The sequence below is a fragment of the Limanda limanda genome, chromosome 21 (assembly GCF_963576545.1).
Source record: "Limanda limanda chromosome 21, fLimLim1.1, whole genome shotgun sequence".
Classification (NCBI taxonomy): Eukaryota; Metazoa; Chordata; class Actinopteri; order Pleuronectiformes; family Pleuronectidae; genus Limanda; species Limanda limanda.
Window position 1 is genome coordinate 10,695,929 of NC_083656.1, and position 20,376 is coordinate 10,716,304.

The 20,376-nt window shown below is 44.2% G+C and overlaps 1 protein-coding gene across 5 annotated transcripts in view; it reads left to right on the forward strand.

Annotated features, from left to right (window-relative positions):
* camk2g1 (calcium/calmodulin-dependent protein kinase (CaM kinase) II gamma 1) overlaps positions 1–18,941 on the forward strand; it is a 33,075-nt gene extending 14,134 nt beyond the window's left edge. Inside the window, exons 7-23 of one of the 5 annotated variants that reach the window (XM_061095114.1) lie at positions 1,187–1,289; positions 1,735–1,818; positions 2,050–2,144; positions 2,770–2,892; positions 3,025–3,108; positions 3,955–3,997; positions 4,820–4,882; positions 7,550–7,590; positions 8,886–8,969; positions 10,791–10,835; positions 10,930–10,975; positions 11,192–11,272; positions 13,091–13,231; positions 14,704–14,779; positions 14,878–14,972; positions 15,833–16,069; positions 16,216–18,941. In XM_061095114.1, coding sequence (XP_060951097.1) covers positions 1,187–1,289; positions 1,735–1,818; positions 2,050–2,144; positions 2,770–2,892; positions 3,025–3,108; positions 3,955–3,997; positions 4,820–4,882; positions 7,550–7,590; positions 8,886–8,969; positions 10,791–10,835; positions 10,930–10,975; positions 11,192–11,272; positions 13,091–13,231; positions 14,704–14,779; positions 14,878–14,972; positions 15,833–16,065 — 1,437 coding nt within the window. In that variant the 3' untranslated portion in view covers positions 16,066–16,069; positions 16,216–18,941. The remainder of the gene's footprint in view (positions 1–1,186; positions 1,290–1,734; positions 1,819–2,049; positions 2,145–2,769; positions 2,893–3,024; positions 3,109–3,954; positions 3,998–4,819; positions 4,883–7,549; positions 7,591–8,885; positions 8,970–10,790; positions 10,836–10,929; positions 10,976–11,191; positions 11,273–13,090; positions 13,232–14,703; positions 14,780–14,877; positions 14,973–15,832; positions 16,070–16,215) is intronic. The other 4 variants (XM_061095110.1, XM_061095112.1, XM_061095111.1 and 1 more) reach the window with 4 other exon arrangements.
* The last annotated feature ends 1,435 nt before the right edge of the window (positions 18,942–20,376 follow it).

Consider the following 20,376-nt stretch of genomic DNA (forward strand, 5'->3'; position numbering starts at 1 on the left):
ACATGCGCACACACACCTCTGTTCGTGGCCATGGCAACACACAGATGGCTCTCTGTAGCTCTCTCTCTGCATTTCTGCTTCCATCCCTTTTATTTTTCCCTTGCGTGTCTCTCTCTCTCTCTCTCTCTCTCTCTCTCTCTCCCATCTACTGTTTGTACCGTCTATTCCTCTTATCTGTGCCCAGATCTGTCAGCCTGTCTGTCCTTGACCGCAACTCTCTGTGTGTCTGTGTGTACATGCGTGCTTGCGTGTTCATGCGGACCACAGAGATGGTGAGTCATGGTCACGTGGAGGGGTTTGTCTCTCACCACTGGCAAGGAAACGACAAGGACTTGGAACAGCGCATACGTGCATCCACACACATGCACACTTTTTACTTTTGTGAAGGGGGGGGGGGTCTATTATCCGAGAGGAGGTGAAGACATAGGTGAACCTCAGGAGTTGCCACGACAACCCATGTGACATCACACCACCCATGGAGCAGCGGGGGAGGGGCTTGCGATGTCCCGACTCGCCGATAGGCTCAAATGCAAAGAGTAGAGGTAGTGATTATTTTTCTCCGTAACCCACTGTAAACCGATGATGATACTATTGGTATTAAGGACAGTAATAATAATATGTATCGAAATGTACCTTTTCATGGAAAGACTGCAAAGTGCGAAAAGAAATCAGTCTCAAGGGATGTCTCAGACGTGTGGGCGGGTTGCGTGTGTGTTTGCGCACTTTGTGTGAGAGAATCACGTTATTTCCTCGAGCGCTGCCTGTCTGATTTGTTGCCCTTTTATCCTGAGTGGGCTTTTACTGCGGCCCTTTATGTCCTGCTGCCCAAACAACGGCCATTTAGAACGCTGCCGCACACGCTGCCTCTCGCTAAGTACACTTTCCATTTAGCATGCAGTCTGCAGTGCTGCCTAAATGACTCCCGAGTGGTTTCTATGGCTACGAACCCATGCCCATATAAGGCATTGTGGAGATTCTCAACTACCCATCCTCTCCCTTCCTCCTCCGTCTCTCCATCGCTTTCTCACACCTTTACTCCACCCCCGCACGAGCTGTTTCGAACACATCAAATATAAATATTTCCAAGAACCTCTGCTGAATACTGCCTGTCACTATCTGTCTGTCACTGTCTCGATCCCTTGTCCTACATTCTGCTTCACCATGTGTGTCTGTGTCTCCCTCTCAGCCTGAGAACCTGTTGTTGGCCAGTAAGATGAAGGGAGCTGCAGTGAAGCTGGCAGACTTTGGCCTAGCTATTGAAGTACAGGGAGACCAGCAGGCTTGGTTTGGTAAGAAAACACAAACAGTGACACACACACACATCAAATGTGTTGGATCTGTTAATCCCTCTCTGTGATTAGTGCTGGACCGTTTTGACTCTTGAGCATAGTGCTGAACAGGTCCTCTTTCATTTACAGCGGGTTTATATACGTCTGCCCGCTTGGAAGCCAAAGAATATTTGTGCAAACATTACTTAAGAGGCTCACAGACATTTTCCAGTTCATACTAAGGTCATTGGGTCTTGGCTAACAGCCGAGCTGCCAGCTTTTGGCCGACTCTCTAGTGGGGACGAGATGATTAATGGCCATTTGCTTGTGACTCTACATAATCTGGTCTTGCATTAGAGTCCAGCAGGTCACTATAAACTGAGCCATTCACATAACCACACAATAATAGCTTATACCAGAGATTTAATAAGAGGAATCTGTTGATTATATTTTTTTCATTGGGCAGGGTTTGCGGGCACCCCTGGTTATCTCTCGCCTGAAGTCCTGAGGAAGGACCCCTATGGCAAACCTGTGGACATATGGGCTTGTGGTAAGTCAAGAGCCTCAACTTTGGCTAAATTGAACCTGTGGCAGTAAAAAAATGATTGCTTCTTAATGTGTTTCATTTACTATATTATACTATTAATGATGCATTCTTTGTGCTTAAGATTGTTATGAAATGTACAATAGAAAGAAAATAACATTTCCTAATTTAATGAAAAATTATTTAAGTGTTGTACCATGATCTCTCACATTCACCTGCTCTCTTGTTTTCTGTCAGGTGTTATTCTCTATATCTTGTTAGTTGGATATCCTCCATTCTGGGATGAAGATCAGCACAAACTTTATCAGCAGATCAAAGCTGGGGCATATGATGTAAGTGTGTGTATGTGTGTGTGAGCGCGTGCGTTCATTCACGAGGTGAATATTTGTAAAGGGGTGCACTGCAGGACTTTGCTAAGCAGTTTTTGAATGTTTAGTAGTGTCCAATTGAGAGTTGGTCCAAAAGTATTGATCCTATCGGGGCCTCCCTGACGCATTGCAGAGGTGTGTATATGTGTGTCTCTGTTTGTGTGTGTGTGCGTGCGTGTCTGCATGTGTGTGTGAGAGAGGGAGGGAGGGAGAAAGAGACAGAATCAGAGAAGAGATATCCTCCTCTCTCTGTCTCCAGAAAAGCAAGTCACGTTGCAGTTGCAGAGAGTGTGTGTGTGGGGGGGGGGGGGGGTCTGAGGCAGCCTGTTTGAAGGGAATTTACTTTTAATTTTAATGATTTAAAGACCTGGAACAGAAGCATGTGTTCTGTTGATCCAAAAAGTAATTCTGCAGTTCTGTTGTCATATCGGCATAATTTTGACGAATTAAGTTGACACCCGGAGCCCAGATGGTGTGGATTAGCAATGAAACATGCCGATGCGAGCTGTTAACCAGGAAACGTGTGCTGTTTCCAATCTTCTCTCCTTCCATTCTTTTCCAACTGTTGCTGTTTCTCCTGTTTCCTCAGTTCCCCTCCCCAGAGTGGGACACAGTGACTCCAGAGGCAAAGAACCTGATCAACCAGATGTTGACCATCAACCCAGCCAAGAGAATCACTGCCGACCAGGCCCTCAAACACCCATGGGTCTGCGTAAGTATTTGCTCACTCACCAAACCAGACCCAAGAAGATTATTGGAATTATACAAGAAGGTGTTGGCGGATGCATAAATGAATCTGGACATAAAACACACTCACAATAATGATTTCCTTTTCTTCCTACAGCACCGCTCTACAGTGGCATCCATGATGCACAGACAGGAAACTGTGGAGTGTCTCCGCAAGTTCAATGCTCGCCGAAAACTCAAGGTACTCAGTCAATCTGTTTCGTGACCTTCCTTCCTCCGACCTCGATTATTTTACTGGTTCCCCTCAACTCTTCTCCAAAGCCAGTTTTAGAGTCAGATTTAAGCCTCATTCAATCACAGCGCATTCTGTGTCTTTTGCAGGTAGCAAAATGGGAGTCAGACCACACTGCACCAGTGCACTTTAAAGTCTTGACAACAACTCACCTGAAATCTCAATTGCCTCCAGAACTGCTGTTGTCTGTCTCAATGATTTTTGTTTCCAAGTAACTGCTAACGATGTCATCACCACCAAAGAACACCCTCCTATCAATTAATCCAATTGGACAATGAGGAAAAAATACAAATCCTGTTGGATGCGTTTCTGCTCGGAGGTTAAGTTTCAGAGAGCTGCAAAATGCAAGGGGTCCAGCCATTAGCCGTGTGTAAAACGCTTACTGACTCCAACTGGGGGGGAAACCCATCTCACTGCAAACTCTGCTTCCTGTCCGATCAGGCCCTTATTCAGACTAGTTCTTAAGTGGCTGCTGGAAACATTGAATTTAAATTGGAGAAGCATGGCTTCTTCAGAGAAATGCACTGAGGAATACATTAAGGGACTCTTGTGCATCTCTCCAGTAATTTGTTACATAGGTGATTTGATATTGTTTGACAAACTCAGATTTGACTGGATCTAGCTGTTGAAAACATCCTCTCTGTGGTGCTGCCCGAAAAAACGGCGATTAAAGATGTTACTGTCCCATTAGAAATGAATAGCGAGGGAAAACTAAAATCCTGTTAAAATAAACCATAGTCTTGGCTCTGATTATACTTCCCTCACTTCTTTCTCCTCCTCCATCTCATCCTCCAGGGAGCCATTCTCACCACCATGCTGGTGTCCAGAAACTTCTCAGGTGGGTGTGCCCTTAGCCCTCAGCCTCCCACGCAGCACATGCTGAGGGAGAGGAGGAAGGAGAGTGGATAGAGTCCTCTGCACCTATTTTAACCCCCTCACCACACACGCACACACACATGCACTCACCCACTCATCCTCAAAATAACATTATGTGTTTGTGTGTGCTCAGTAATTTACTTGCTTACAACATTATACTGAATCGAAACATGAAGTTCCTGCAAATCTTGATAGAAGTAATGTGTTAACAATGATGGATTATGATGAGTGCCTTGATTCCTTATGTATGTGATATTCTGTAATGTTCCAGATTATATGTGAGTGTCAGTTTTGTCCTTGTCAATGCTAATGTATCTCTCCTTGTGTGTTTGTGTGTGGGAGAGTGCGTGTGAGTGTGTGTGTGTGTGTGTATGAATGTGTGTGTTCCTTTTTCTTCTGCTGCCTGTGGAGCATTTGCATGAGAGAGGGAAACATAGACTTTATGAGAATTTTATGTTGGGTGCAGGTGTAGTGTTATAAAAACAGATGACAGCCAATATTCTATGTTTTTAATCTCAATTTGCAGAGGGGGACTTGTTTTCGTTGAGACCTTGTTCTCAGCTCCTCAGTAATTGGTCAGTCAATGGCTAAAAGTCGTCAAGCCTGGGCCTAGGAAACTACAGGCGTGCCCATTTATGCTTCAGCGTTTATCTATCAAAGTATATGATACATCTGCGCTGCAACCCGTACCGCCTGTAGATTTCTAGGCCCCTGATTGAACAGCATGAGATAGACCTGCCTAATTTGCATAGCTCCTCCCAACTGTAGCATTTCTGTCCAATAGTGGGCCGGCAGCATACCAACTCTGCTGCTGCCGCCTCCTCCACGGCCTCACTGGCTCAGGAAGGTACGTCCCAGAGACACGCCCATCCACTTCCTCTCCACACACAACCACTTCTTTGATTCATAGTACAGGGCGGGCCCTCATTACCACCTCATAACTCCTGCACGCAGCCTCTGCCATCATCCCCATCGACAGTCACACACACATGCATGCATAGTCGCACAAATTTGTTAATTCAAAGTTATTCTGAGGCTTTGCTGTAATGCAAAGACATCAGATTTTATGCACACAGTCGTTAACATCACCAACACTTAATGGTAATTCGTTTAGTTTAACATGCACTCCAAAGTGCTTTATACATTCACACCTCACCACCACCACTCAACCTTGTAACCCCTCAACCTCATCCCCCAAATTACTCATGTCGTCACTCCTAGCAAGCTCCATCCTGACTTCCAGCTGACCCCGTTTGCTCTGTGCTCTCTCCCCTGCCGGGGCTGCGACGGCACAGGGCGGACTGGGGCAGGGGATGAGGAGAGGCATGTATCCTGGGGGCGGGAACTGACAAAGCAGGGGGCCGGCAAGAGCTGGGTTGGCGTGCTGCCATCGTCGGACCTGGGTCTGGTGGGAGGGAAGGGGAAATGCGGACGTTGAGGAGCTGTGGGAGAGGTTCAGACTGAGACGGAGGATGGGAGGGCTGCATTTGTTGCTGTTAGCGGAGCCGACTGTTTAAACCATCACTGTTGTGCAGCCTTCCTGTTCAATCCCTTGAGCTTAAAGGCATCCCCTGTCTCAGCTACCCCTCCTGAGGTCTGTTTTAGTACTTTCGAAAAATGTCTCAAAGGTAAGCTAACATGGCGGTAGATATGCCGCCACCTTTGTCATGTTCTAGGTGACGGATTCCGTCAGTTCTTTCACCAGAGAGGGATGGATATCTCCTATTTGAAAGTACTAAAACAGGGCTTAGCTCCCAAGCTGCTGGGTGGGAACAGGTGGTGAAGGTCGACGATTCCGATGGTGGCTCCATGGATTGAGTAGCTTTAGAAACAGTGCAGAGCAGACGAGTTTCTTGGTCACTTTTCCAGACAGGAGGATCTTCTTTGCTCTGCAGTGGATCTCTAAATAGGTAACTAGGATCTATGTGTAGGCAGGATAAAGGTAAAATGTTGCGGCTCATGCAGTGTGTGATTGGTGCGCTGAGAGTCAGTGTGGTGGTTTGACTGTCAGCTGGAGCCCTCCAAATGCGGGCTTCCTCAGTGACACTGGACCAACCGGCCCGTTTGTAAGTTTCTGTGAATATCGTGTTTGACCATCATCACTCCCAACTGGACTCCTCAGCTCAACTCCTTCCCAATCCTCCCGCTTTTGTTCGTTTTGTTTTTAATTTTGTTTTTTAATCTTCTGATGATGTAGCTCATCACTGCAAAAATCCTGGCACTTTTTAATATAACTGCTTCCCTGCACTTTATCTGTATAGAGTATGGCTAAGGCAAGGCTTGGCAGTGTGCTCATGATTTTCCCTTTTTAATGACATTATAGCTAAATGTGACAGAAGTGTGCGTTAGAAGCATTCCTGTATGTCTCCAGAAAGGTCTCTGCCTTGCTGTGTCTCGCATGTGGGTGTCCTGTGTGGTTATATCCTATATAAAACTATTCTCGGGAGATGCACCTTCAGTTGCTGTCTAACTCATCCTTCCCAGATCATTGTCGAGCTGTCACATTGCTTGGGCGGCACATCCCTCCCTGCTGTGGGTCATCTTGACTTTATCCGCCCTGTCATGTGACACTGATGATCATTCTCTCTATTGGAGGGGGGGAGGGTGATGTTTAGAGAGCATATGAACGTGGTGGTCCCATGCTGTCCCGATTAGCACCCTGATGACTGTTTGGGATAAGATTTAGCCAAATGAAACAATCAGCTCTCCTTTCCCTGGTTTTGGAATGAAATCTTTTTTTATCTTATAATCCCCCCCCCCCCTCTGCTGGATGCTGCATGGCCAGGCCAAGATAGAAGCTGCATATCGACACAACAACCGAAATTAGGGAGCATGAGTTGTCTCTTGATATTGCTTGCTGCCGTAAACGCTGTGCCCCTCTTCTCCACTCTCGTATACTGTAATACAGAGCTGCCTCTTTCAACCCTCCCCTCTCCCCCTCTCCTATGTCTTTTTGGAAGGTAAGAAACACAAGATACGATTTGTGGAACATGCGTGTCAGTAGAAAATTAACCGAAAAAGGAAGCGACGCTGAGTTGAAAGCTTTAGGCCGAGAGGAAAGTGACTGGGGCCCTTAAAGGAAATCAATGATTTACATTAACCCAGCTCATCACTGTCAGTCCTGGCAGCAGTTTGAGTCTGACCATCATTCTCTTTTTTACATCTGCTGGGGTCCTCCAGACAGGAAATGGATTGAGGAAGTTAACTTTGCTCTCAGGTTTCTCTTTTGTCCCCAGATGGCAATGAATTGATTATGATGTGAATGGGTTCTGCAGAGTGTAGCAACCTGTACGGCCAAGCTAAATAGATCCATTAAATGCATGTTATTCTCAACTAGCATCTAGACTTGTCTCAGAGGTTCAGCTATTGGGGTTTCATAGATTTGACGAAAGGTCAAGGCCGATTTTTTCTCATCTTTCTTGGTTTCTATAAGAACCGGGTGAAATTCTGTCATCAGCACTAAAACTCAATTGTCTACCCATCTCTCTCCTGGCTATCATCTCTTTCTTTACAGCATGCAAGAGTTTACTGAACAAGAAGTCAGATTCTGCTAAGGTAAGGTTGTCTCTCTAGCTCTCTGCCCTCGTTTGTTCTGATACATTATGTCCTCTGTCTCCTTGGTTAGCTGACCCCCTTTTCCTACCTTCTGTTCTTTCTCTCTGCCTTTCACTTATCTTTGTATTATTTATTCTGTGCAACATAGAGCTGAGCGATAAAACAATCAGTAATTATTTCAATATCATTTTAATCAATAGTAATATAATGAAAGTCCAATATATATAGCTTTATTGCCTATGCATTGCGGAAACACAGTGAGGGGTTGTTGCACATAATTCGTCTACCTCAGATTGTTTACTGTTTATCTAGTGAGTCTTTAAACTTAAAAGAAACAATATCAATTATCATTGATTATCTATATTGACTGATATGAACATTATCTTAACATTCTTGGCCACCTTACCAGCCTTAGTGCGGTATCATGTTCGTACAGTAGTGTCATTTTTTATTTTTATTTTGTCTGAGAAAAACTGTTATTTTATCCTTCAAATTTCCTGTTCATTCCATTCACTCAGGGTTTTTGTGGCATCTTCTTAGATCCCACAATTCTTGTCGTCCCAACCACAACTTTGAAAACCATATTTACTGTAATTTTGTGTGTGTTACTAGAAGTTATCATCACTACACTGTCCCATTATGAAATCATATTTAAATTCACTAGCATTTTATTTGGATCTGCACCAGATTTTACATACTAGATGTCAGTCCATTAAACTTTCCCTGATCCATACCATCCAGATCCTTAACTGGTCCAGATCAGCACCAACATTTTGATGGGTTGTTCTCTGGGCCATTTGTGCCACAAAATTTCATATAAATTGGTTTATAATTTTTTTGTAGTCTGGCTGACAATCAAACAAATACACATGGAAACATAACCTCCTCTGTGGAGGTAATAATTCCTATATTTGTTTTATTCTCTCACCTTTAGAGGGTCAGAGGTTTGCTGCCCTCCTTTCCGAGCAAGCTCCATCATTCTCTGCTACTCTTAAGCATCTCTCTCCCCTCCCCTCCTTCCTGCCCCCTGCCTCCCTCTCTTTCTCCCCTGCCCCAGGGGTCTCTCTGTGCAGTTAAGTGGCGGAGGCATAGAGGGTTAGTGAGGCAGTAAAAAGGATGATCTAGAGGCCATTCTCTGGCACTCACCCTCTCATTTACCCCGTTAGCTCTCAACAGCCTGCGAGCCTCGACCAACATTAGCTGACAGTCCCTAAAAGGCGTATAATGCTCATCTTTGTGTGTGTGCATGAGGGCGTGTGTGTAACGTATGTGTTCACTTTGCGTTCTCGTCCCAGCCTTCTACCAACAACAGTAAGAACAGTATAGTGAGCGCCATCAATGCCCTGAAAGACTCCAACATGGCAACCAACGCTACAATGGTACAGTAGGCCGCCTCAGAGTCGGCTTCCCGCCGTTTCACCTCACTCCCCACCCAGTAGTTTCATAGTAGCCCGTTGTGCCGCATCCTCCTTTGTCATAGTCGCTGCTTGTCATCCTTCATCTACCATCCAGGAGGCGTTGCACAATGACATCCGGGCAGTAGCCATCCTCTGCCTGTTAAACCCCCCCGCCAAGGTGCACATGTGGTCCTGAGCTTTAAATCAAGCAGAAAAGACACTTATTGGGAAATTATTCTAAATGCTTGTTATTAGGAATTATCTTCACATGTGCACCTTTCAGATTGCTAAGGAGCATGACCTGTAGTGTGGCAGCACAGAGCCCTGTAGAGTCCTGGATCAGAGAGTGACCGCTGATATCGTCGTAGAATTTAGTGTCCTTGTTTAACAGCTTCTTTGCTATTATCTGTATATAATCTCTACCTACCCTGATTAACCAGCTATCCTCTAACTTTCTCACTGAAGTCAACACCGCTTTGCAACCCCCCATCCTGACATCTTGCTTTGTCATCCAGTTTCTTTAATCCACTTACGCACCCTCATCGGTTTCATCTTGCCATCATTAACAAACTTATCATACCGCCAAATATTAACCATTGTTCTCACATCCAGTTCCAGCATGTTGTGCTTTTAAGATGTTTTACCAGCATGTGTAATGTATGACATCTCGTAGTGATGTGGTTGGGTAACACAGTGCTGGTTTCGTTTGCCTCTCAGCGGGTGGTGCTGGACCCCAAAAGTAGGCCATGGGTAGAGCTGGTGGAGGAGGGAGGATTTAGACTGAAGACGTCACATTGGTGTCTGAGAAACTAGGCCTATGAATTTGCATTATATGAAATAATTGTGTAATTATTAAACAGTCCTTAGATCAGTCGCTGATTAAAATACCTGTTTGGTCCAGCCCAGGATAAAAATGTAGCTGAACTTAATTATAATCTCATTAAAGTGAGAGTTGGTAATTTGCATCTGAAACGCTTTTTATTTTTTGAAATTCTCTTCACGTCCCGATAGCAATCAATAGATAGTCAACTGATAAAAAAGCCATTGTCAGGCCGTCGCAGGCCTGTTCAGTTTGGGTCAAATGAAATGATTGGCTTGTGTACCCGTCTGTCACTAACTGACCTGCCTGTTTGCACACATCCCACCTGTGTGTCTCACTGCACATGACCGGTCTATTAAACCAGGGAGACGATGGACAAATGTTAGGGAGCGAGAAAAGTCGACTTCTCGGGGTTGACAGGCACGTTCATGAGTTTTGGTGGCCAAGCATTGACGAGAGGGCTGATGGTATTCCAAGATAACCAATCCTGTAATTTAGCTAAAATAATTATACTGTTACTATCCTGATTCCAGTGAGACAATCAAGTCAATCAACAGAAAAGTCATCAGCCCAAATCTTGATAAGCAATTAATTATAATCAGCTTTTTAAATGTAAATATATTTTTCCTCTTTTGTGGCTTCTAATCAATATAGATGCGCAAATTTAATATATCAACTTTAGCTTTCAGATTTTATATTTTCACTATCTTAGACATTTCCTAGACTAAACAATAGATATATTCACTGAGAAAATAACTGCAGTTGAAATAATTAGTTGCAGCCATAAATTATGATATCGATTCTGTTCTCAGCCCTAGCCTTGACAGTGCTTTGTGTTTGATGGTTAAATCTACAAGTAGCTAGCAGTGTTGGGTTGTGGTGCCCTTGCTGAGGTAAGATCAGGGGCCCGGGTTGAAGCCAGTTGAGAGGCACTCGTTCCAGCTTCTAATGTGCCGGACTAACCGTTCTGTTCCGCATCACAGGAATCGCAGAGCACAGTGGTGCACAATCCTGCCGATGGAGTTAAGGTGAGAGATGTGCTCTGTGTGCATGAAACACCACAGTGTCACCCAGCTGTGTGATTTCAATTTGGCTAACTTTGTGTTCCTCTCTGCTCTCCAGGGATCAACAGAGAGCAACGCCACCAACGACGAGGAGGAAATGAAAGGTAGGAAAGGTACTCAAGTGTTTTAGTTCCCTTTCCCTGTTCTTATCCGCTCTCTCTTTCTCTGTCTCCCATCTATTGAAGTGTGTGTATTTGACTGTCGTGACTGGCAGCTGTGCAGAGATGCAACGCGTGTCTCTCACAGTCTTGACCGCGCTTGTGGTGTGTGTATGTGTGTATTTACCGTGTGTCTGGCTGCGTTCTGTGTGTGTGTTCTAGCGGACAGTTCGGCGCTGAGTCAGAGCAGTGCCACAGAGGAGATGCCCCCACTTCTGCCCTCACCTCAAAGCTCACCTGCCAGTAAGTTAATCCATGGCAACCAGAAGCTGTGTGGTTGCCCCTGGCAAGGACCTAATACCTAATACCCCCCCCCCCCCCCCACTCCCCCCCTTGGCTTTGTGTACTGGCAATAACGTCTCACATCTCTGAGCTTCCTCACTCTGATCCACCAAGCTTTTTTTGAGGGTTCCCACGGGTTTTGTAATAGTGTAAAAAAAAAAATTCTGATTTTATGTTTTGTTTACTTCACTAAGAGTAATCCAGTAAATTCTTTAGATAGAATGTTATATTCTTGCTGATTTATCTAAAGGATAATTCTGGTTTATTTCAACTTACATATATATATATATATATATATATTATTAGTGTTTTTTATTTTTTTAGATAATTCCTATTAGAACAATAACATTTGATTCTCTCTGTTAAGTGATCAGATATCGTCAGACACATTTTGAACAAGCCCCCAAGCCCCTGTTTTTGTGAGCTGATAACTATTGATTTCTTCAGAGGTAGCTTTAATTTATTTTTGCAGTTAGGTGGTTTTCAAGGGAAAAGGTGCATATTTGAACCCATTTTAAGATACATATGACTTTCTTTGACTGCAGTGTTATCGCACCTAATCGTCTTACTAGTTTTAATGAACCAGAATGTTCCTTTACCAGGGATGTATTATTGGAATACATTTGACGACTGGGTGAAGTTATTTCCTGCTGTGTTTGTCCAGTGTTCTGTACGTTGTCTGCTCACTTCTGCAGTTCACGACTCCACCTTCAATGTCTCATTTCTCTTCTCACAACAACACTTTAAAAAGACAAGAGGGACTTTCAGGTCACAGTCACTCTGACCTAACTATAGAAAGTCATACAAAATCTCCTGATCCCTCCCCCCAACCCACTGTGGGAACCCTGAAATTATATGCAAGTGTGTGAGTGTGTGTGTGAGTGTATCTTGGTGATTATGGCATCTATCCCCTTGTCCTCCTAATGAGACAGCTCCAGCTGGTGAAAGCCTTGCGTACCTTGCAGCTGTCTGTCCTAAACTGGCCTCTTGACACGGCCCTGGAACCATGCACAACCACAGAGCGCCATGTTTCTCTTTATCCTCACGTCCTCCACCATTCTCCTCCTCAAACCCTCTATTCTCCGTCACCTTCTTTAATCCTCTCTCTGTTTTATCCTCCGTTTCCCTCTTGATCACACTTCTCTCGCCCTTATGTCTCCCCTCACAGATCTTCCTCCCTCTACTCTCTAATCTTTTCCTCTCGTCTCTTGACCTCTTGTCTCCGCGCTGCCGCTCTCCTCAGACACACCTGTGCTTAAGGACAGTCTGATCTCCTTTTTTTTTTCCTAATCTCCACTCTCCCTCCTTCCTTCCTTCCCGAACATGCCAAGTTCCCTCACTGGCATAACATGAGCTAATAACAAGCAATGGCTTCGATCCATTCCGTTGCCGGGTGCCGCAGTTTGTCAGAGGAGGCTTTGTTAATGTATTGGAGCATTAAGAGTTGGGTAGACGTGAGCAGAGCAGGCAGTTAAATGACTTCCACATCACACAGCATCACGATCAGAGCTGCACTGATCTCGCTTCCGGCTGCCATCCCGTCCTCATCTTACCCATCTGCATGTCTGCCATAACTCACACTCTGCGTGTTCACTTTTCACTCATTTAACTTCCGACTAACCACACGTCAGCATAGCCTACTCTTCAGCTTCTGTTTCGCTGCATGAGCTGTGTGCATGTTCCCGTGTGCAGATGATCACATGTGCATTTCTGACCCCTTGTCCATCCAATCCATCCATGTTGTTTTGTGTTTTGTTGACCATCCATTGTGTGTTTCAGTTCCACCGCATGACGTAAAGCGCATGGCATGGAACAGCACAGGCAACAGCTCCTGCCCCGAGTCTGAGCTCTCACAGTCCTCCATGGCTGCCGCTCCAATAGGGAGCATGACTGTCTCTGCTAAAAGCAACAATAAGCAGAGTAAGAGCACATCTGAACTAACCGACCTCAGCTTTCCCTGCCCTCTACTCGCTGAAGCTGTTGCACGCCAAAAACTCACATTTCTCAAATGGCAATTTTCTCAGTGTTGAAGAAAGCAGGCAGTGGCAATGACGGGGATCTTTAAATGTCATCTCGTCAGGTGAAGGATCTTCTGAGGGAGAAAGAACGGAGACGCTTAATTTCAGCACGTGTTCTCCGACCTAATTAGAGATGAAGCCGTTCACGTCATGCATCACACAGTGGGGTCCACACCATAGACTGTATAAAAGATGGACGACACGACGGCCCCCTAAAAGTGAAGCCAAAGCATCTCGATCACCACTTGGGGGCTGGCTGCAGTTTGTTATCTAGACTGGTGGCCCTTCAGTATTCTAAGTTGTCCCACCACAGTTTCCCTAATGAAATAAAAACGATTTTTACACTTCTCATGATAATGTTCAGATCTCTTAAGCACTATTTACCTCACTCTTTACTGATGTGCTTTCGCTATCATCCATAAAGTTGTCACCATCCAAACATAGTTTCAGCTGCAGTTGTGCGCCTACCATGAAGTAGCATAGGATGCATTTCTCTTTCTCATGTGAATATCTCTCATGTCATTTTAGGTATTTCTTAATACACTGGTGTATGCCCATTTTTACGGTACCTTTGGTTTAAATTATTTAATGTCATAAAAACATCCGACGAAACAGCCGAGACTGACTCCTGATTGGTTGAGCCTGTGTTTCAGCTGCAATTTGATACCTCTCTACCGCCTCTGGCTCCAAATGCACAATATGGCAGTGTTTGTGTCCAGGATATTTCAGATTAATTTCTGGAGGAAGTCGTCCATCTTCAGTTACAGCCTATGGTTCATACTGATCAGGTGTTGAAACTGTTAATTTAAACTTGCAGCAAGACATGAACAATCTTTCAATCTCGACTTGTGGTCTTCCTCAGTGGACAAGATAAGACATGTTTGCTAATGAAAATAAGCCTGTGTCAATATGTATGAAACTTTCCTCATGTGCTAACAGTTGGTCAAAACAGGAGATGAGGTGGAAATTTCTGGATAAAGCTTGAAGGTCGACCTTGATTTACAAGGTTGTCGTTGCTCAAACTGAGCCCAGGGTCCAAATGAGAGGAGCTCTTGTTTTTGTTTTGGAGGCAGTCTGTGTGTTCACACCACAGAGTGCAGTGTTCCGTCAGTTTCTGTGTCGATCAGAAGGTGAGAAGCTCAGTGACAGACGGGGGTCAAGTCGCAGTGAGGGAGCTGTTATGGTTCCACTGATGAGGTTAAAGACGAGTGTGGAGCCGTAGCCACAGAGGGAGAGAGAGCCCCAGGGAAGGCGGGAGCTGAAGTGATGAGAGAAAATGTCATCAAGCAAAACCACCACATAGTTAATTGTTCTTTCACCTTGGAAGCGGCTCCTCGTCGTTCACCATCTGTCTCCTCCCTGTTCTGTCTGTAGCCCGTAAACAGGAGATCATCAAGATAACCGAGCAGCTGATTGAAGCGATCAACAATGGAGATTTCGATGCCTACACGTCAGTACAACTGCAACACCCTTTTTCTCATAATTTACATTACCGCTCCCTCTTTTCTGCTCTTGCACTTTCTCATCCTCTTCTCTTTTGTTTCTCAGGAGGATCTGTGACCCTGGACTCACCTCTTTTGAACCCGAGGCCCTGGGGAACCTGGTGGAAGGGATGGACTTTCACAAGTTCTATTTTGAAAACTGTGAGTCTGTTGCACACAAACAGTTCAGCTGCATGAAAACATTTTAATGAGGATGAAATAACTGCAGGGTTCGGTTTGCTCTCAGGTGAGAAGAAGAGCACCAGAAAATGTATTAACTTTTCTGGAAACATCAAGTGTACTTGTCATTTGTATATTTGGTTAGAAATATCCCAGTGTGGTAAATTTATATGGTTATGTTTTAGAAAAAGCTAGTGAGGCTACAAATTATTATTTTCATTACGGATTCATCTTTGTTGAGTCATCGTTTCATCTCTAAAATATCAGAAGTTTGCGAAGAACATCTTGTAGTTCCAAACCCAAAGATATTTCAGTTATCATCACAAATGTCTCTCTTTAGCAGCCATTGATGCATTTTTTCTTAAAAATAAGAAATTTGACATTAAATGTGAACAGGTGAACGTTTTGATGTTTGAATGGCTGGGATAGGTTAAAGTAGGAGTAGTACAAATGTAAGGAATAAAACTGACTGTGGTGCCTATTAACAATATTCACACTAGCTAATTATTCCCCAAATCCCTTGCTGCATGTATTTAAGGACGACTCTTTAATTAATTGCACTATTGTTGTTTTATTTTTCTCTTCATCTGTAAAGATATATACTAGGATATATATTTTATTTTCTAATTTAAATTTTTGATATTCTATTTTATTCTATTTTATACTATTTCTATTTTTATTTTATTTTTTGGTTGTAATTACTTGAGCATTGCTTAAAGAGAGCCTGTGACTATTTCATTGCCAGCGACTGCTTCATGTTCTCTCTGTGCATTTGACAATAAAAATCTTGAATCTTGACTGAACAGATCCTTTTCTCTCCTTTGTGTGTTTGTTGTCTCCAGTGCTGAGCAAGAACAGCAAGCCCGTGCACACCACCCTGCTCAACCCGCACGTGCACCTGATCGGCGAGGACGCGGCGTGCATCGCCTACATCCGGCTCACACAGTTTGTTGACACCACCGGCCACCCCCGCTCCAGCCAATCAGAGGAGACCCGGGTGTGGCACCGTCGCGAGGGCAAGTGGCTCAATGTCCACTTCCACTGCTCAGGAGCACCTGCTGCACCACTCCAGTGATCAGGTACACACACACACACACACACACACACATATACAAAACCCTTTTGCTATCAGATTCATATTAAACGGTTTCAAAGCATTTCATTGGCATTGTCTTGCCAAAAAATAATAACTAATTTAATCCTCTTCCCCCCCCCCCACCCCCAGTGGTCCTGAGCCTCCAGTCTACTGGAGTGTGTGTTTTGGGGGGCAGTTTTTTTCAGCGAGCGTGTTTATGAGGCACGTCCTCTGCGTGGATTGGCTTGTGCCAGGAGCCCGGCCGGGCGAGAACGCACCCCTCTCCACGATACCAACCAATCCTGTCCCTCCTTTGACCTGCTGGGGGCCGGCTGAACACAAGACACCGCCCCCATGGGATGATGCATGCATCTGGCGCCTGATTGGAGGGCGCGTCTTTGCCCTCTATCCCTCCCCTGGCAGCCATCTTTTTTCTGCCCGCGCGAGATGAGACGTCCCGGGGGAGGAGAGGATTTACAGTTGAACTTGTGACAGTTTATGAGTATGAGTTATGAATATACTGTGTAAATTATGACTAGATGTACCAGAAACCACCAAAACCCAACCAAGCATTTATATTCACTATCTAATAAGGGAGGAACAAAGAGGAGTGTGAAGTTAGCAGCTGAGATATTGGACACATTTTTTGGCATTCTAGGGATAACCGGGTAGAAAGTGTTGTGCTCGTCACCCGGACGTTGATGTAAAGATGTAGGGAGATTTCCCCCACTGAATTAAAGAGGGGGGAAAAGAATCAAGTGGTCTCAGTCAGAGAACTTGATCATGAGAGAAACTTGATATCAAAAACAAGAAGCACCAAAGTGTAGAACTTTAGGCTTTTTATGTGTTTTCGTTTTTTGTGTGATTTTTTTTTTCCGAGAGAACGGAAAAAAAAAAACGTGTTGTCGTGGGGCGGGGGCGTCTGACTTGAGGTTCCGTGTTTTGTTGTGTTTTTAACGTCTTGTTCTCTTTTTCGTTCCTGTGAGTAACCAGAGCCTTTTTTTTTGTTTTGTTTTGTTTTGTTGTCTTGGTCTTGATTGATCTGACACTCGAGGCTCCTTTTTTAAAGCAGCTGTTTTTAAAAAGAGGGATTTTACTGTGCAAGTTTAATGCTAACCTGTGCGTTCTGTTGTGTCCGTTTGCATCGTGGAGGGAGAGCGTGGGCCAGCGAAGGCGTCTGCGTTTTGCACATTTGCCGCCTCTCCCTCGCTCCCCCCTTCCCGCTCTCTCCCCCTTTTCCCTCGCTCTTAAACCACCTTCCCTCCTGCTCTTTTTCCTCTGCTTTCCGCAAGGGCCTGGTGTGTTTATATTCACTGTGTAAATACAGTGTATGTATAGATATATGTAGAAAAGTGTAATATATGTACATGTATCTATGAGACACTCATCCTGTGCATCTGGGTGTAGGAATCACTCACGACCTCTGTGAAACCCCGAGCTCCATTTTACTCACAGATTTCAAATCGCTGTTATTTTTCTTCCTAAAAAATACTTCCTTTAAGAAATCAGTAGCTCTGGATGTTTTTAACGATAAACATGAAACACACACACACTCCTTTAAGTGACCGGCTGCAGTCCCACGGCGCTGAGACTGTTTTTAAAGAAGGGGAATAAATAGAAGAATGAGATTAGTTTGACCCCCTCTGCCCAAAAAGTTTTAAACATGAAAACCTGCATCATAGCTTTATTGACTCCCTGATCCCACAATGCTGTGAGCCGTCTCTTCATATCATATGCAGACACACACAAACACACACACTCTCTCAGACACTCACACACACGCCTGGTGGTGTGTCTAGGCTTTGTAACATATCTGCACCACTACTGTGCGACCAGGGCACCACCCTTGCTGTGCTGCTTTATTGTCTCCATCCATCAGCAACACTTGTATCTTAAACCCCCCCCCCCTCTCTCTTTTCTCCCTCCACCTGATATCTCTATCCCCGGTGTACCCACAATTCCCTGCTCTTGAGATGTTTAGTTGTACCTCTCTGTTGTTTCTCTGTTTCTCGTGTTACTGGTTTGACTTTTTCTTTTCAAAATGTTTATTTTACTACTATGATTATGTCGTTGTCGTCGCTGTTGCTGTTGACTTGTCGTTTTGGTAATTTGCCGATCTGCCAAGCTGGAGTTCTGCACTCTCCCTCAAACACCGGAATTTCCGAAAAACAAAACATTTTAGAAAAAGGGAAAAGAGGGAGAAAACATAGACAACACAAAATTTTACAGATTTGAATGATCCTTGATTGATCAGGACTAAATTATTTATTAATGTAATCTGCCCTCGGTGGTTTTAAATCGTGCCTGCTCAGTTGAGAGGAGTGTTGAAAGCCAGAGAGAGAGAGAGAGAGAGAGAGAAAGCGTTGGTGTGGGTGTGCAGGTTTCTGTGACCTCCACTGTCGAACCGGAGCGGGAGACCTAGTTATATGCATGTTTCAGTTACGCATTTCTACCATGTACCTACCTGAATAAGGATGGAGAGCTAGTGTTAATATATGATATTTGCATCTTTTGAAATAAGAATTTCCTCCATCCAGAATGTTGAATAGGTGACATGAAAAACAAACAAAAAAAAGCAAAATTACAAAAAAAAATATATTAAAACAAACGGATTCAGGAGCCGTAGCTTGGTATGAGGCCCTTGATGTTAGCGTTTTCCCTGCGTTGTAATGATATACTATTGGGCTGCGCTTTCTCCCCCAGCCTTCACATGGATGCTGGAGTTTTTTTGCATGATCATGATGTACAATGAAATACAACCATGAATTGACGACTATCAAGTGTTTGTCTGAGTGTTAGTTGGTCTTCATCATAGCTTTGTTATTCTTCGAACTTGGATCTTGAAAGTATTTAATAAAAATACTATTTCAGCACTGGTTTGTCTCCGTGGACTCGTTCATTTCTTTAGAAGATCGATCCCCACTTGTTGTTGTAGTCACGCCGTAACATTTGTGTTCCTTCCCCAGCAAATATCTTATTGGAAAGGCATCCAATCTCCATCCATCCCCAGACCAAACAACCTGTCAGAACAGATCTATGCTTACCCAAGGTGCTTTTTCACACCACGGCATCTGAGCCAATGGTCTTTCGCACTTGACTGCAGCCTTATACCTTCTGTCGAAAAAAATTACACTGTTGAGGGCTTCTTTTTATTGTATGGGTTTGATTATCTTTTTTTAAACTCTCAGCCTGGATTTTTGAGCGTGTTTCTGAAATTGCCAAATTTGGAGCCGGTAGAGACGCTACAGATTATGTAACACTGCAACATTGATTAGTCATGCTCAATATCCGCACAGTGTCCAATTTTAGGAGAGGAAACTATAGACGTGAAGAAGGAAGTTAAAACGAAACCACGACGTGTTTGTGTGGTTGGCCCTGGACGCTGTGGACACCACCCAGCACTGCAGCTGTCTTAATTTGCCCTCCGCACTCATCTGTCCTCACATAACCACGTCACATTAACCCCGATGGACAAACTGCAGAGGAAAAACCATCACTGCTGTCCGTCCACCAGCCTGTGCAACGCTCCCTCCCTCCACCTCTGACTCCACTGTCTTCCACTGCTCTTATTGTAGCCGCAGTGCACACAGCCAAGTGTTGAGTAATGCCACAGCCTTATTTAAAAAGGTTTTCTGCTGTTATTTATGATGGTCCAGGTTATTTTAAGGAATGTGTGTGTGTGGGTCCCTGAGATGTAGGACAGCTCCCCCTGGTTGCGCTGATCTCTGTGTGATTTATGAGGAGAGCACAGCAGCACACGCTCGTTTACTTTCTCAAAGACGCAGGGAAAAGGGGGAAACTGTTGAGGGAGCACGTCTCTCTCTCTCTGACCCCCGACTCTTTAGTGTCAATAAAACTTGGAAGGAAAGTTGGGTTGAACCCTAACAAGGCTCTGAGTCTAAATTACTTTTGACTTTGTAGAAGGGCGATGAACCTGTTTTCTTCTCACAGTTCATGCAGATGTTTTTGATTAGCCTTGGTCTAACATGACCATTTAAAGAATATGAAAATGTATTTTTGGCAATGAAGAATCAGTTATTTAGATTTATGTGAACACTCTGTTAAGAGTTCTTTATTATATTACTTTCTCAACATTGGGGACACAATACAATTGCAAACTATAACCTCATTCAGTAGAGGGCAAACCTCCCCCAAGGTCTAACTCTCCCCTAATAAAACCACATTAAAATTCACTGGATCCAGATTTGTATTTGTACACATTGATTTATCTATTTCATCAATATCCACGATTTTATCTCCTGAGAAATCAACGAACATTTAGATAAAACGGCCAAAAACATCTAAAATGTA